Source organism: Cricetulus griseus, chromosome 7 (assembly GCF_003668045.3).
Source record: "Cricetulus griseus strain 17A/GY chromosome 7, alternate assembly CriGri-PICRH-1.0, whole genome shotgun sequence".
Classification (NCBI taxonomy): domain Eukaryota; kingdom Metazoa; phylum Chordata; class Mammalia; order Rodentia; family Cricetidae; genus Cricetulus; species Cricetulus griseus.
Genome location: NC_048600.1, coordinates 133984942 through 134002781, shown reverse-complemented (window position 1 = coordinate 134002781; position 17840 = coordinate 133984942). Strand labels below are relative to the sequence as shown.

Sequence of the window (17840 nt, the reverse complement as noted above, 5' to 3'; positions counted from 1 at the left end):
GTGAGGCAGGGAAGCATTCTTAGAAGTGGAGTGGCAAGTGCTGGGTCACCAGACTCCAGTACCTCTGGCCAAGCAGGAGTAGGGTGCCAGGTGTAGGGGTGGTAGCTCTGGAGTTCAGTGGCTCCTGGAGCTCCGTGCCTCAGGCATAGTACCAGTGCTCTTCTGCCTGGCCTTCAGGAGTATTGTTTTCTTTTTCCTTTCCCTTTGAAAGATGCAGAACCAATGGGTCCTCTCCGATTCTGTGCATCAATTGGCACATAACACTGGAGGGAAGGGGCAGTCAACTTTCTTTGAGTTCAGGGTTCATTCTGTTTCTTTCTGAGGAGCCAAAGGAGGGTGCCAAGTAGCTCAGTGTGCTCATCAAGGTGTGACTGTCATAATGGATCCTCTCTGTCTGAGGCTTGTCATGCTCACTAGGGCAAGGCCTATGGCTTGATCTGTTCTTAACACACTGTGGGACCCTAGGAGCATGGGTTCCAGAGTATTCTAGTGGCTGAACTTTACTCTATTCCCATGCATGTCATCTCTCTGAAGCGGGACCTGGAGCCCATTTGCCTCCCTGGACAGTGGTGCTGGGAACCCTTTCTGCCCACCCAGCAGATCCTGTCCCATTCCACGACATACGGTAGTCTTTTTCCTGTCTTGTCCACCTGTTAAAAGGGAGTGGTGAAGCCCAAGAATGCTGGTACCGGCAGCTAATGTAGAGAATGGCTTATCTGAAGACAAGAAGTTCAAGGCAGATGGAATGTTTCCTTGAGGTATATCTACCACATGGCATAATCACCTTTTAGCACAACCAACAGGCTTTACCTTGAAATGGCAGTCACGAAAGGTGTCAACTCCTGAGGCTCATAGGCACGTGCAAAAGCCCAGCACACATAGCAGGCAGCATCCCTGACGTTGGCCCCCACACTGCAGGCACCCCGCTTCTCATCGTAGGTCAGTGCCTTCAGGATCACTGTGACAACTGGCAGAAGACAAAAACAGTGAGCAACTGATGGCACATCATGAGACAGGCCAACAAGAATCAAAACCCGCTCAGAACAAAGTCCTGAAAGGAAAACAAGTTCACCAGCTCCAAGGTTCCAAGATGAATTTTTTGAGTTTCCCAAGAATTGCACAAAGAAATGACAGTTCTTCAAAACAATAACCACAGCTAGGCTCCCAAGTTTGTAGTCATACCAAGAGAGTGCAAAACTCAGAAGTTCACACCAGGATAGAAAGGGTCATGTGTTTATGGGGAGTGAAGCAGAGGATGTAAAGCCATAGGACACCATACAAGTCTTGTCTTTGCAAGACTTCAACAAGCTCAGAGAAGGGAGGAGACACCATGGGGCCTGGACCAGAAAGGGGCCCTGCAAGTTCCAAGGCTGAGGAGGCAGACACAAAAAGCCAGTCCTAGTGGCTCTATGTGCACAGGACTGTCTGCTTGTTTCACTATCTGAAGTGTGTATAATAACTGTGAGATAAAGACACACGAATTCTTCTGGTTCTAATGAAAATATACAACCAAATAACTGATACACACGCACACACACAGACAGAGTCTCACACACACACACACACACACACACACACACACACACACACACACACACACACACACACACACACACAGCACACACACACACACACACACACACACACACACACACACACACACACACACACACACACACACACACGCACACACGCACACACACAGACAGAGTCTCACACACACACACAACACAGACGACACACCACACACACACAGACAGTCTCACACACACACACACACGCACACACAGACAGAGTCTCACACACACACACACACACACACACACACACAGACAGAGTCACACACACACAACACACTACACACACACACACGCACACACACACAGACAGAGTCTCTCTCTCACACACACACACACACACACACACACACAGACAGAGTCTCACACACACACACACACACACACAGACAGAGTCTCACACACACACCACACACACACGCACACACACACAGACAGGTCTCACACACACCACACACACACACACACACACACAGACAGAGTCTCACACACACACACACACACGCACACACACACAGACAGAGTCTCACACACACACCACACACACACGCACACACACACAGACAGAGTCTCACCACACACACACACACACACAACACACAGACAGAGTCTCACACACACCACACACACACACGACACACACACAGACAGAGTCTCACACCACACACACACACACGCACACACACACACAGACAGAGTCTCACACACACACAACACACACAGACAGAGTCTCACACACACACACACAGAGACAGAGTCTCACACACACACACACCACACACACGCACACACACACAGACAGAGTCTCACACACACACACACACACACACACACACACACAGACAGAGTCTCACACACACACCACACACGCACGCACGCACACGCACACAGACAGAGTCTCACACACACACACACACACACACACACACACACACACGCACGCACACACGCACACACGCACACACACACACACTCACGCACACACACAGACAGAGTCTCACACACACACACACACACAGACAGAGTCTCACACACACACACACACACACACACACACACAGACAGAGTCTCACACACACACACACACACACACACGCACGCACACACGCACACACGCACACACACAGACAGAGTCTCACACACACACACACACACAGAGTCTCACACACACACACACACACACACACACACACACACACACACTCACGCACACACACACACACACACAGTAGTTGATACCAGGAGGTGGTAGAATTTAAGATGTGTGCAAGAATGACGCAACATTAAATTTATACTATCCCTGGGTATTAACATGAAGGGCTCTAGGTTAACATCACAAAGATACTTGCTCATCAGTGTTGTTTTGTTTTGTCTGAGACAGGGTCTCACTGTGTAGCTCTAGCTGGCCCGGAACTTGCTATGTAGATCAGTTTAGGCTAGCCTTGAATTCTGCCTGCCTCAGCTTCCCAAGTGCTGGGATTAAAGGTGTGTGCCACCATGTCCGTCCGGCACATCCATTAATGTTTATTTGCAGCACTGTTCGAAATAGCTAAGTTACAGAACAAACCTAGGTATCCATCAAGAGAATGGATAAAGAAAATATAGTACATCTAAACAATTAAGTTTTATTCTATCATATAAATAAGAACAAAACAAGGGGCTCAGTCAATCAAGTGCTTGCCGGGCAAACATGAGGACCTGAATTCAGCTCTCTAACACCCATATAAAAGCCAAGTATGGTAGGGTGTGTAACCCCAGCCCTGGGTAAATGAGGAGACAAGAAGATCTCTGGGACTCATTGGACAACCAGCCTAGCCAAATCAACAAGTCCCAGAGTCAGTGAGAGAACCTGTCAAAAAATAAGTTAGACATCAATAGAAGATATCTGCTATCTACCTCTTTCTTCCACATGCTCACACACCCTCACAAACACATACATACATACCACACACACAAAAAACACAAATGAATGAAATCATGCTATTTACAGGGAAATGGATCCAAATGGAGATTATCACATTAAGCAAATTAACTCACTCAGCAATAATATCACATTTTTCTCTCATTTGTAGACACTAGATTTTATACAAAAATCATGCATGAAGCAAAACTGTTTGGGAAAGCAAAAAGGATCTAACAGGAGGGAAAGGGGGAATAAAAACAAAGGAAAAGAGAATATGGCAAGGAACACAGTCAAAGTATACTATACACTTTTATGAAAATGTCTTATGAAACCCAGTACTATGTACAACAGCCATATACCAACAAAAAAATTAATTAAGTAAGGGCTGGGGAAATGGCTCAGTCGGTTAAGTCTTGCCACACAAACACTGAGGACCTGAGTTCATATCCCCAGTATACACATAAAAAGGCAGGCAATCTCACACTTGTAATCCTAGCACTGGAGAAGTCAAGATAAGAGAACCTACTGGACAGCTAATCTTGCCAAATACAAGCAATTCCAGATTCAGTGAAGAACCTTGTACTAAAAAATAAAGGAGAGCCAGGCAGTGGTGGCATACACCTTTAAAGCCAGCACTTGGGAGGCAGAAGCAAGCAGATCTCTGTGAGTTCAAGGACAGCCAGCACAACACAGAGAAACTGTCTCGAAAAAAAAAATAAAATTAAAATAAATAAATAAAGTAGAAAGAGAAGACACCCAAAATTGGCCTCTGGCCTCCACAAACACACATTCATATACACATATACCACACAAAGAATAATAAAAACAAATGTTACTGTATCTTTTCTGTGTTCTTATGTATTGGTGAAGAGTTGCTTATTAAAGATGTGTACGCTTCTTAAAGCTTATACATTGCATTTATTGGATCACATAAGAAATTTAATTTATTTCCTATGTGTAGGAGGGTTGTGGGTGGCTGCACAGGAATTAGCTCTCTCCTTCTACTATGTGAGATCCAAGGAGCGAACTCAGGTTGTCAGGGTTGGTAGTAAATGAACTTTATCTGAGTCATCCCAACAGCCTTGAATTTAATTTTATAAGAAGATCAATTGTTGATTTTTAAAATACTCTTAAAAGTGGTAATGGACAATGCAACAGAGAAAATTTTTTTTAAAAAAAATTGATTTTTACAATGCAAAAACATACTAAATGGACTTTTCTAAAAAAAAGAAAAGAAAAAGAAAAAGCATGCTAAAAGTCTCAATTTTTGGATCCCAGATAGACAACCACCCTGCAATAAGGAATGCTAGACAGTTCTCGATGGCATTTTAAAATGTGTTTAAAATTGACTGGTTCAGTGGTAGAGTACGTAGGTGTCTAGAATGTGTGAGGCCCTGGATTCAATTTCTAGCACCGAATCTAAAGAGGAGCAGCCTACTGGCATCACTGCTCTAGCATGTCCTATAACATGGCAGGGGGTTCCAAAGCAACTTGGGGTTCAATGATCACTGGCAGAAGCTGGTCACAAACACTGAAGGCCATCAAGGAAGGATTCACAGCTGACAGAAAATCAAAGGCTTTGTCAAATACTAGCAGCAGACACAGAGGATGTGAGTGTGCCCAGGGACTCCAAAGACAAGATCAATGGAGCACACTGCTTCTTGGACTGCATGCACGCCACCCTCAGAAACCCCAACCTGTGCATTCTACATCCTGACCACACTTGGGTACCAGCCCTTTGTCCACAGTGTGAAGAATGGCACCACTCAGGTGTGTTTGTATGAGGTACCTACCCATCTCTTGCATGTGCGATTATCCATCAGAAAATAGCACCTAGAAATAAATATAGTCCCCTCCCCCCCAAAAAAAACCCTGAAGGATTACCAATGTTATAAAACCAAATCTCTGCCTTTTTGCTTGTAAGAATTTTTCTATATAAATATCAAAAGTAGTGATGGTTCAATGGAATGGTATTCCGGGAGGCTGTAAACTGTGCCCAGGACAGTGGTGGACATGCGACCTGGACACAAACATCCTAAGGGAAGCAATACAGTATATAGTGCACCCTCACACAGGTGCTGAGGGCACCCAGCTCCTCCGGTGAAGACCCCCAAATAAAGCCTATCCCCTGACAAGTCTCGTTTCCTGAACATCACAGCATCAGGACATCTGACTTGGGACAGATTGTGGCCTCTAAATGTCCAAGGCAGAGCCCATTTTCCCAGCAGTTTCTCATGTAAGTGGCCACACTGAAGTCTTGGGCATAGTGTAGGGCCCAAGTAAGTGGTCATCCCAGGGCCAGCTATTCCTGGTCTCTTCACAGCCAATCTCAGAGTCAGCCCCATCCACAGAAGTAGCTCCTACATTCTAATAGCTCAACCCAGCCCAGCCCCCATCATTCCAGAGACACCCTGTGGTCACAAAGGCTGGCTCCCCTGGATCATTCTTAAAGTCCCTACAACTCCTTCCCAGCTCCCATCTAGCCTTATAGTCCTCCTCTCCGCCAGAACTCCCATTGCAGAGTGTGTCCCAGAGACTCCCTAACCCTACAAGGCTCTTCTATACCCCAAGGAAGACGCACACCACCAGGCAGACTCTCTGGAGCAGGAAGCAGATCAGCAAGTCAGAAGCTAAACCCAGTTATCGGACAGACAGATACACACCTGTTTCCCCAAACATGGAGCTGACAGTTAAATATATATCTAGCAAAAGAGAATCACCGTGGCTGCTATGGACTAGGAATCATAACTACATTTATCTTGACTTGAACTATATCCAATCTGCAAGGCTGAAAAAGCCATCAGCTGTTCTACTGAAACAGGCCTAGCTGACCTGGAATTGCAGTTCAAATTCACTACTCTGTTAATTAACAGGGCTGCCCGCTAGGGAGCAAACAATGTCAAGAAAATTGGTTGTGGCACCTGTGGGAGGACAGTGTCCATATATATGGTGTCACTGCTGGCTGGACTCCCTGCGGCTCATGTAGGCACTGCATCCCAGATGCTCTGGGCAAGGCCAGCCAGCAAGCCTCTGGCCTCGGGGGAAGCCGAATGAGTTCTCTAAGTGTCAACTCATCACTCCATAGGACAAAACCAATTTCCAGACAGACAACTGCAGTGGCAGCATCAGCATTCTCGATGTTCATTTCATGTTCATCGCTCCTACACAGACCCCTCACCAGGAAACTGCCTGGTGCCACCCAAGAGCAACCCCAACAGACAGACATAGGCCTCACACACCATAATACTTAGCCCATCCAGAGTGCCCAGATTTCTGTCTCCAAGTTGAAGTGAGAGAATTTTGGAAACTAGCCCTTTTCAGGGACTAATGACATAGCCAGCCACAAGAACTCAAGTGATGGGTCTGTATCCACTAACAGTATGTCTTGACAAACTTTCTCAGGGTATGACCCTGGTTACTGTTCAGAGAACCAATTGCCTATGACCCCTGATGGTTCCAACTACCCAGACTGCCTAAGAGGCCACAGGAGTTGAGGGCTCCAAAAATCCACTCACATCTTGCCTGTCTCCAGCCAGGGCCAAAACCTTCAGATATCATAATATGCTGGGCCTCCCATGCCTGTGTTCTACAATTCTAAGTTAGAAAATCAGAAAGCAAAGCTCACTGGGGCCTCAGGCCCTACAGTCATCCATAGCTGCCAATGTTGCCCAGCAAAGACCTGACTGGCCTCCCGCTACTCTGGCCTTCAGAGACAGCATCCTGGCCTTTCTCCTGCTAAGAAACATGAAAGCACCCTCCACAGATACACAGCAAACACCAGGAGCTGACAAACAATGTAGTATGGCCACCAGTGACTGGCTGCTGAGTAGAGGCTGGCCCAGTAAGGGCGGGATGCTGTGATACGGGTCACTGAAGAGGAACTAATTTGTAGAAAAGACAACAGCTTGGGAAAGACAGCAGTGACAGATACCGTATCAAAAAAATAGGGAAGCCAGACTAATGTCACTGATTCATCCCCAGGTAGTGAGAGCAGCAGCAGCCAGGCATGAGAAGACAGGTTGGGCCTGCTTCTGCTGCTCCTAAGAAGGGGCACCTCTGTTGATGACCGGCTGGGCTCTATCCAGCCTCCGCCATGTGAAAGAAAGGCATTGAGTTTCCAGCTCTGATATTCAGGGCTCCAGGAAACAAGAGCCAGGGTATCTTTAGTGGCTATGAGGGCACTCACAAAGCTGGGCTGGGGGGAGGGGGTAGGTGATTTGGAAAAAGAAACTCTTTGCCTTCAACCTTTATAGAGTCATTATCAGGCAGAAATTCAGAAACAGCTCTTTCCAGATTCAACAGGTTTAAAATAAGGAAACTGTTCAATAGCTTTGAACAAAAAACCTTTCTCATGGTTCCAATTACACACTGCAAATGCATGTCAAATATATATATCATACCCCAGAGGGCTTCCTTTTGGCAACTTGGAGTCCAGCAAGGTAATTTGAACACCCTTCTCTCTAGACAGCATGTCGTTTGTTTAACACGGGTTGCCTAAGGAAGAAGCAGCCTCCAGGTGAGAGAAGTGGTTTAACCCCAGAACCCCACATATCCTCACCACAGGGTCTGTAAAGCCTATAAGCCAGGGACACAAGGATTCAGGCATCCTCTGCATAAGCAGAAACAACCAGCCCATAAAAATCACCACACAGTTACATCTCCTGACAGCCACTCAGCCACACTCATTTAAAACAAGTTATCATGCTGGGCAATCATGAATTGCACAGGTTCCTGAGGTGTGTCTGGTGCAAACCCCAGGCTCTGCTCGACCTTCCCAATTCAAACTCCATGATAAAGAACTTACAGAGATGGAGGTATACAGTGGCCTGAGTGATCCTAAGAGAAGAGTATGGGGAAAAAAAAAAAAAAAAACCCTCTTCCAATGCAGCCCAGGAAGCCAAAAACAGGCAAGGTGCTGGCCATGGACAGACAGAAACATTACAGAGAGCAGCGTCTGCCAAGCTATGCCTAAGTCCATGCAATATCCTGAGCCATCTCATCCCATGAATAGAGCCATGCCCACAGAGCCTGAGCCCCAGAGTCCCAGCTTCCGGGATCAGGTGTGGCTACAGGACCTGCCCTTATACCAACAGCCAGCATACTGTCCTTAAGAATGTAGTCCAACTTGCTCAGGAAAATGTCCCTTGAAAATGCTGGAGATAGGAAGAGTGATGCACAGAACACCAGGCTCCACAGACCTCTGGGTTAACTCCCCACAGGCCCCTCAGTGACCCGCAGCAGCAGCCTATGGCCTGCAGCTATGGGATCCTCAATTGTGCAGAGTTTGGCCTGTCCTTAAAGAGCCAGGGACAACTCACCCCAGCTTGGGGTGAGTTGCACTTTTCCATGCATGCCCAATGGACACTTCAGGTGTTTATGTACCCAGCAGATCACTACATTAAGCCCACACTTAATCCAGAAAAAGGTTCTGCATTCATCTGGATCGTAGAACACCCCCCCACCCCAGCTATACAGCCAAGAGCCAGGTGTCCTGAAGTTCCCATGAGAAACTCCAGCAGGCAGATAGGTACACAGCAGCTTGGCAGTGCCTTCATTCCAAAGGTACTTACCCCCACCCAAGAAATTCAGCCAGGTGAAATCTCACTAGTTGAGGGCCCTTCAGAAATTCTAAGCCCAGCCCACCCACACCAGCCTCCTAGATGGTGCAGCAGGTTCTGCTGTCAATGTGACAAGAAACACATTGGTGAAATGCGTACATCCACGTGCATCCCTATTAGTTGGATAATCAGATGAAATCCACATAACAGCTAGTAAGTATGGGACACCCATAAACACATTTTTTTGCAAAATTTTTAAATGTGTTGATTTTTGTATTAAAACAATTTTTTTATTTTACATACTGATCCCAGTTCTCCTCCCCTCCTCACACCTCCCCCCAACCCCAACCCCCATCTCTCCTCAGAGAGATAAACACCACATTCTTGATGGATGTGATTGGGAGTAGAGAACACAGGTGAGATAAGGGAACTGAGGGAACACAAGTCTTGTGATGACACTACAGTAAGGTCTCAGCTATGGGGGTAGTTTAGGCAAAGTCACATCTGGGACTGAGAGCATGTGAGCACGAACGCACACACTCATCTGGGAATCTCTTCCAGCTACAGGCTGTGCCCAGGCCAACATTCTGGTATGTCACAGAGAAAAACCCACTGCGTCTTTCTGAACACTTCTTTATAAGCTTGTAAATCTGTAAGTGCTTCAGAATGGAAAATAATAATAATAAAAGCTGTTCTAATTTGGGTATGAAATGTACTCCCAAAGATTACTGAGGACTTCGTGGCACTCCTGAAGTGACTGGATAACAAGGGTGCTAACTGTATCAATAGATACTGATGATCTATCTCACAAGGTATGGCCAGTGGTGCCTGACTGGAGGAAGTAGGCCACTAGGGAAGTGCTTTAAAAGATTCTATCTCCTAAACTCTTTCCTGCTGTTTGCTTCCGGTCATGGTGCAGCTGTCCTGCCACCCCATGCTTTCTCTGCCATCACCACAGGCCCAAAGCAACAGGACCAATAAATTGATCATGTTCTGAAACCTTGGTATCATAAGCCAAAATAAACCCTTCCTTCCTGACACCCTCTTCTCAAGTATATTGTCAAAGCAATGAAGAATGACTAGACAAAAGTCAAAGCAGACTCAGACCTTGCAAAAACCTAGGATGGACAACAAGATGATAGCTCACCTAAGAAGCACCAAAGGAGCAGCCTGAATATCACCTGAACACACAATCAATGCCTTGATCCCAGCACAGGTCACATTGGTGCAGAAGTGATAATGATGTCCCTCCCAGGAACCACAAAACACCTATATACAGGAGGCGTATGGAAACACTGTTCTGCAGTTAGAATTATCTGTGTCCCTCCAAAGCACATGTCTTGAAATATAAGCCCTGGAGTGTTGTCAAAATGGGACATGGATGAGACTATGAAGGCCACACAAAGAATGGAATGAGTGTCACATATAGTAGTTTAAGAAAGCTCTTAAACCCTTTCCTGTAAGGACACAGCAAGTGTGACAAGTGTGAGGAAGGGGACTTTGACTCCGAATGTGCTACCTGATTCATCTGGGACTCCCAGCTCCAAATTGGGAACAAGCAGCAAATTTCTTCTGTTCACAAATTATTTGTTCACTATAAAACTAAGATACTACATCAAGAAAAACACAGAACTCTGAGATATCACACTCATTGAACATGGTTTAGCACCTATCTGGATGGAAAGGCCAGAGGACCTTCTTCACCTAATGTTACCAGGAAGACAAGGAGAAGGCATAGGTGAATGATTAAGAGTCAAGAACACCAGCAAAATATCCACCACTCAGCTACATTCACAGATGTCTGAGAACACAGCAGCACAGTTTGTCCCAGTCTGCATAGCAAAGTTTCCAAGGTCGAGCCAGGCTTCATAGTTCACTCAGAATTTCTGAGTCATTCCAGCACTGAGAAAGCAGAGACAAATGGATTTCTGTGAGTTCTGGGTCAGCCTGAGCTACTGAATGAACCCTGTCTTTAAACAACTCAAAACAAAACAGCTTTCTGTGAGTGCTCAGGTGGTTAGGGTGACAGAGAGGATAGGCAGCAAGAGTTCACTTGTGCCCCCATGTATTCCAGAGGGTTGGCAAAAGACACCAAGAGTGAGCTTGACAGTTTTCAAGACAAGGAAGTCAAATGTTCTGTCCCACTGGAAGACACTAACACTTCCCCAGGGCTGTGTGCTTCTCTCCAGAAGGAGCACCCTCGCTGGAAGGTTACCTACATGCCAGCTAACCAAAGGCAGCAATGCCTCTCTCTCAGTCCAAGGTTGTAGCCCCTCCCAATCATGTTCCACACCCTGGAAGTAACAGCTACCACCAAAGTAGCACCACAGGTCTATGCTCTCTGCCCTTTCAGCAGAGTGGAGAACCACCTTCACATGCAAGACACTGCTCCGTATTACAAGAGTTTCTGGCAGAGGCGATGAGCTGCAGATGCTAAAAATGAAATATGGTATCCTACTGCTGTCAGATGCTCTGACAGCAACAGACCAACAAGAGATGACAGATGAGGCTGGAGGGAAAAGGCAGACATCCATGGGAATACCAATTCACTTCCCGCCAAACCCCACTTTCTCAGTAAAGGCCAACTAAAGCCTAAACTTAAGGCCTAGACAAAATGAATGGAGGCTCCTGCAAAAATCAGCTCATGAGAGGTTTCCCTTCCATCCTGGACTGAAAGGCAAATAGGTAAGCCTTGAAAGATATCCTTCCCCTTGGATTCCATTTAACTTGTCTTGACAGAATGTGCAAACAACCCCACAGACTTCATTGCACCTTCCCATGACAGAGAATGCGCACAGCCCCCACAGACCTCAATTCCATGTGTACACACAGCCCCACAGATTCCATCCTACCTGCCCATGACTAGGTGTACACACAGTACCTTGGACCCCCGTTCCATCTGCCATTGATAGGGTGTATACACAGTACCACAGGCTCCATATCACACGTTCACAGCAGGGCATTCCCACAGCTGCACCTGCCCTTCTCTGTGTTCTCCATGACTAGACACACCAACAACCCCATGAACCCAAACAGACACACCAACAGCCCTATGAACCCCATCCTATATTATTCAAACAAAATCAGGTTGGGGTATTCAAGCAAGGTCAGTATAGTCTGCCAGGGAAGTAAAGCATTGACTCCTCAACATTGGGCAAAGGAATATGATTCTCACAATTGACCAAACATGCAAGTACCACAACAGACAAGGCACTTGGGTGTGGCTGGATCCCCTGCCAGAAGTTTAGTGGAGCCCAGCATAGGCACATGAAAAGACCACCAGACTGACAAAGACGACTCAGTACCTTCTCCTTCATGAGTCAGCCAAGGTATCTGCTGGCTCTCAAAGACACGCAAGTGCTGACTTCCAGCCAGGCCAAGCCTGCCCAGGTTTGGACTCAATGCTACACTAGTCTTTTCAAGCAATGTTAGTGGTTCTTTGTCAATTAAACACTCCCAGACTCTTTGAGTGACCATTTTCAACAAGACCTAGTATTGGCTCCCTTTATCTGTGCCATTGGTTCCTTTTGTTATCACCCTAGCAGCTGTCACAGAGGTAAGGGTCTGTCGGTTCCTGCCCACTGCCACCATCACAGGCCACCACAGAGGACGGATATAGCATGGCATAACCATGAGGAAGGAGGTGCCTGCAGGACCAAGGGTGTGATACTCTGCTGATGCTGTGCGGCTGGCACAAAAACACCCACAGCTAATGACAGAGTGGCAAGTACAACAGCTTGAAAGAAGCAAAAACAGCGTCCAGGAGGATTAAAGGCTAAACCAGGAAGCCAGACCAGTTCCACCTGACTCACAACCAGGGTCCCCAGCCCCAAGGCCCAGGCCATCAATAGCCCAAGACAATGACCCTGGCTCTAGCCTCTGGGGACATCACAGCTGTTTCAGGGACAACAGGATCCCAGGAGATTACAATGTCAGAGATGTGCTCTAACCCCAAGGCAATGTTGCAAGAGATACACAAGACCCCAGAAGGAACAAGGTCAGAGAAGGCATCCAACAAGGTAGCAAGTCCTTAGCTGTGGTTAAGGGCAAGACTGGCATCCATCTTTAACTGTGAGATTGGAGAGGTTCTGGTGTCACTATTCCACAGGCCTACAACTTCCCTTGTCATGATCATGTGATGGAGGAGGTCCTTCTGTGTATAAGTCTTTATAAAATATATAGATTACTGATTATGGTTGATACTTAAAGACTGAGCTAGCAAGTAAGAAATTCTAGTCATTGGCCCAGCAGCATTGTACCCAATATAAGTCTCTGTGTTATTTTGGGTGCCCGCGTGGCGGCGGGGCTCGGGCGGCTGGCAGAAAGATTTATCGTTACAATCATGGACAGGGGAACATGAAGTTCCTGGTAGGAATAGCCCCACTGAGTAGGTCTCAGACTTTCCACCATCACACTGCCTGGCAGTCAGCCTTGGCTACCAAGTCCAAAGGATGCTCAGTTGGTATCTGCAATTGAATTCTAACCCCCAACTGGATTCTACAAAAGATGTTATCTATCACATGCAGGAACAGCTCACAGGCCCAGCATCCATTCTTCATGGTACTCACTTTCTCCAAAAAACCAAGTCACTGCAGGGGAACCATTATGGTTTAGAAGTTTCCAAACCAAACGAAAAGGCTCATGTGCTGAAGGCAAGGTCCCCAGCTGTTGGAGCCTGTCACTGAGAGGTGACCAGACCATGAGAGTGCTGACCTAATGGGTTAATATACTGATGAATGTTTAATTTGATGACATTATCAGGAGGAAGAGGAACTTTGGGGGGTGGTAGAAGCTTTTGGAGAAATAGGTCTCTCCCTTCTTCCCTCCCTCTTGGCCACCCTGAGGCAAGCCATACCTCCCTCCTCCATGTACTTGCACCACCATGATGTTCTGTCTCACCGTTAACCTTGGACTGAAACTCTGAAATTTGAGCCACAATAAATCTTTCCTTTTAAGTCAAGTCACAGCAACAAAAGGCTAAGTAACACAGAAAACATGGCCCTAAAGATACTCTCACTTTATGGGGCCACATGTGAATGCACTCAGCATCAAGGACAAAGCCCCAAATGCCATGTAGAAGCTAAGAGTTCCACTTGTATCTACTGGCTAGACATACATCAAGTCCCTTCCCTTCTACCCACAAGCCCATCGTGTCTGGGTAAAGCAAGCAACTGGGTCTCGGGAGCTACAGTGATCTGTTCACAATCGGCTCTTCACACAAACAAAAAGGGCAAGCATAAAAATGAGAAGGCACATGATGGATAGCTCTCAGCTGTTCTCTGCTCTGGAAGAGACACTCAAGGCCCAGGAACTGTGTGAAGCAATTTCAGTGTCCTGCTGCCAAGGCTAACCTGAAGTGCTAAAACCTGGGTTCTTCAGCCAGCAAATCAGATGTACAACTCCCCATCACCACTACCACTAGGAAGGCTGGCTAGAAAAACACAAAAGGCAAGATTGGACAATGTGCAAGTAAGCTCAGCATGCGAAAGGTTTTGATTGGGGAGCAATACTTCTCATTAAATACTTCTCATCAATGGGCCAGCAAGATGGCGCAGTAGGTAAAGTGTTTGTCTCCAAACCTAACAATCTGAGCTCTATCCCAGGGAACTGCATGATAGAAAAAAAGAAAACATCCCAAAGTTGTCCCCTGACCACTACATGTATGTTATAACATGCATGGGAGATATACAAAAGAAAAATAAATATAACTTCATTTTTTCATCAAATGGCATAAACACCATCAAAGTGTCTAAAATAATAGAAAGATACAGGTAGAAAGGCACCCTGAGCACTGCAGAGTCAAACAGCACAGTGTCGCCCATGCTCACAAGCGTCACAGCTCAGGTCTGACCATGAGCTGGGTTCCACTTTCAAAAGCAAACAAGACAAGCTATGTAGCACACAAGTAGACAGGTTTCATAATGCACATGACTCCCACAGACTCAAGAACAATAAGAACTGAGACACACACCACCTTGACATGTTGACACTTTCCTTTACTCAACAATACATTATTTCACACAGAATACCAACTCCAACTAAATAATTACCAAATAAAAGCAAAGAATCAAAGACACTTTTAAAGGTTTTTGGTTTGTTGTTGTTTGTTTTGTCTTTGAGTTGGGTCTTACTATGCAGCCCTGGCTTTGAACTCACCAAAACCTACTTCCTCTGCCTCTCAAATGCTGGGATTAAAGGAGTGAACCAACATGCCCAGTTAAAAGCCCATTCTTAATGTATGTGTGCATGTGTTTAAACACATTCATATACACACTGTGCACAAAAAAAAAGAAAAAAAACACTGAAGAGAATGGTAAATACATATTGATGTAACAGAGATACTATCAAGGGAATAAGATCAACAGGATGATAGAAAATATCGGCAAATCATGTAGCTAGTAAGAGTTTAGTATCCATACTATAATACGCCCCAGGCATGACAATATATACCTGTAACTCTCACACCAGACAGACTGAGGCAGGTGGATCACAAGCTCAAGGTCATCTAAGAAACACATTCTCTCTCAAAAAATCAACATCTCTCAGCAGCACCCACACCTTCCCATACAAACCAGGTATGGGCTGCTGGGTTTTTTGAGATTTGTTTCTTTGAAGACATTGTCTTACTAGGTAGTCCAGGGTGGCCTCAAATGTGTGCTCCACTTGCCTTGTGTTCCTGATTGCAGAGATGATACGTAAGTATTACCATGCCCAGTCTAAGCAAGATGTATCTCTTGAAGAGATATTTGCCCAAACAGACACACAGCAGTACATGAGAAGATACACAACAAGTGCTCAGGATCATTAGTCACTGAGGCAAATGCAAGTCACAATCACATCAACACACTCTTCATACCCACCAGATTGGGTATAAAAAGGAAATCAACTGTGTGTACTGCACCACTAGAGGTGTAAGATAAAACTGTGCTATGGAAAACAACATGGTGAACTATTGTGAGATCTGGTGTGTACACAGAAGAGAGAGAATCTGTAACTCAGCCAATACTGCTGTAGAAATGTCCACAGAAAAACGACTTATGACATCCAAGAGGAAGAAACAACCCAAACATCATTGTATCCAACATTTAAAAGGAATGAAGTTCTGAAACATGGGTGAACTTTGAATTCACTGTAGTCAGTGAAAGAGGCCAGATCAAAAAGTTCTAACTTACTAACTTAAGAGACAGAAAACAAACTGGTAATTGCTGATGTTGGAAAAGAACATGGGTGACTGTGTCTGGGCTCTGGTGTCTTCTGTGGTGATAAAAAATATCTTAAATATCTCGGAATGAAAGAGAAGCAATGGTTGTGCAACCCTACATATCCCACATTACTGAATTACTCAGTTTAAAGTAGTCAATGTGTCTGGAAGATGGCCCAATCAGTAAAGCCTTGTAAGAGTGAAGACCTGAGTTCAATCCCCAGAACCCCATGCTTTTATTAAAAAAAAAAAAAAAAAAAAAAAAAAAAAGAGTTGGTGGAGGAGACCAGGCCTGGTGGTGATATGTGCTGTAATCCCAGTGCTGGGGAAGACAAAGACAGACAGATCCCTGGGGGATTGCTTTGCAGTCAACCTAACCTACTAGGAGCTCCAGCACAATTAGAAACCCTGTCTCAAAAGCAAGGTGGAAGGCTAAAGAGCTGGTTCAGTGGTTAAGAGCACCCATAACTCTTGAACAAGACTCAAGTTCAGTTCCTAACACCCACACTGATGGCTCACAACAGCCTGTAACTCCAGTTCCAGCAGATCCAACACCTTCCTCTGGACTCCAAAGGCACCTGTATACATACAGACAATTTAAAAAATAAGATCCTTAAGAAAAATGGTGGAAAGTGCCAGAGGAGTGACAGCCTGTCCTCGGGCCTCCCCATGCTTGTGCGCACACACATATGTGTTCACACTCATATATATAAATCCCAAGAGCAATTTTGTACACTACTTCATGAAATGTTTAAATGAAAGATGAAATTTAAAATGAACTACAAGTAAGATAGGATCAAAAATGACAGACAATTTAAAATGCTTAAATACCAATAATATATACATATATAAACTTAAAGTTTATTATGCATAATATACAATTGTCTAAATTAAAAACACAAAGTCTGGCTTTAACAAAGGGAAAGATCTAGCAGTTAAGACAACCTTATGAGGATGATGAAAAAAAAAAAAAACATAAGAAATCCAAATCAAAAGGAAAACAGGCAATATGAAAGAGGAAGGCCTGGAAGACACAATAAGGTGAAAAGGTATCTAGCTGGGCCTCATAAAGAGAAAATAGAAATAAGGGAATTCCAAAGAATTACAGGGAAAGTTTTCTCAAACTATTGAAAAACTTGTCACATACAAAAAAAAAAAAAAAAAAACCTACATAAAAGAAGATACACCAGAAAACCGTATCTACACATATCCAGGGTTGTATTGCAAAATTCAGAAACAAGAAAGGAATTAGCCAACATTGAGTACAATCATGTAGACAGCTACACCTGACCATGCACACACAAACCAGTAGGTCCCAGGGAAGTAGCCACCCAGGAGCTATGGTCAAAACTAATATACCTTAACTGAAGAAGTTCCAAAAATCCAAAAGAAGTAAAATTACCCTAAAGAAGAGTTCTGAGATGCAAAGATATCATAGGCAAATTCTGTATGCATAGAGAAACTGAAAAAACAGTATCAAATGTTCAGTAAAAAGAACCATGGGACCAACGAACACATTAATCAAGTAGAGCAGGCTAGACTGACTGAATTAGTCACATAAGCAACAATGCAAATTTTCCAAACCAACAGAGTCAATTCCA

At 45.1% G+C, this 17840-nt stretch overlaps 1 protein-coding gene across 1 annotated transcript in view; it reads right to left on the bottom strand.

Annotated features, from left to right (window-relative positions):
• The window catches only part of Tbcd (tubulin folding cofactor D), a 171891-nt gene that overhangs the window by 70362 nt on the left and 83689 nt on the right, over positions 1-17840 (bottom strand). The window contains exon 14 of the mRNA XM_027425304.2: positions 811-967. Coding sequence (XP_027281105.1) covers positions 811-967 — 157 coding nt within the window. The remainder of the gene's footprint in view (positions 1-810; positions 968-17840) is intronic.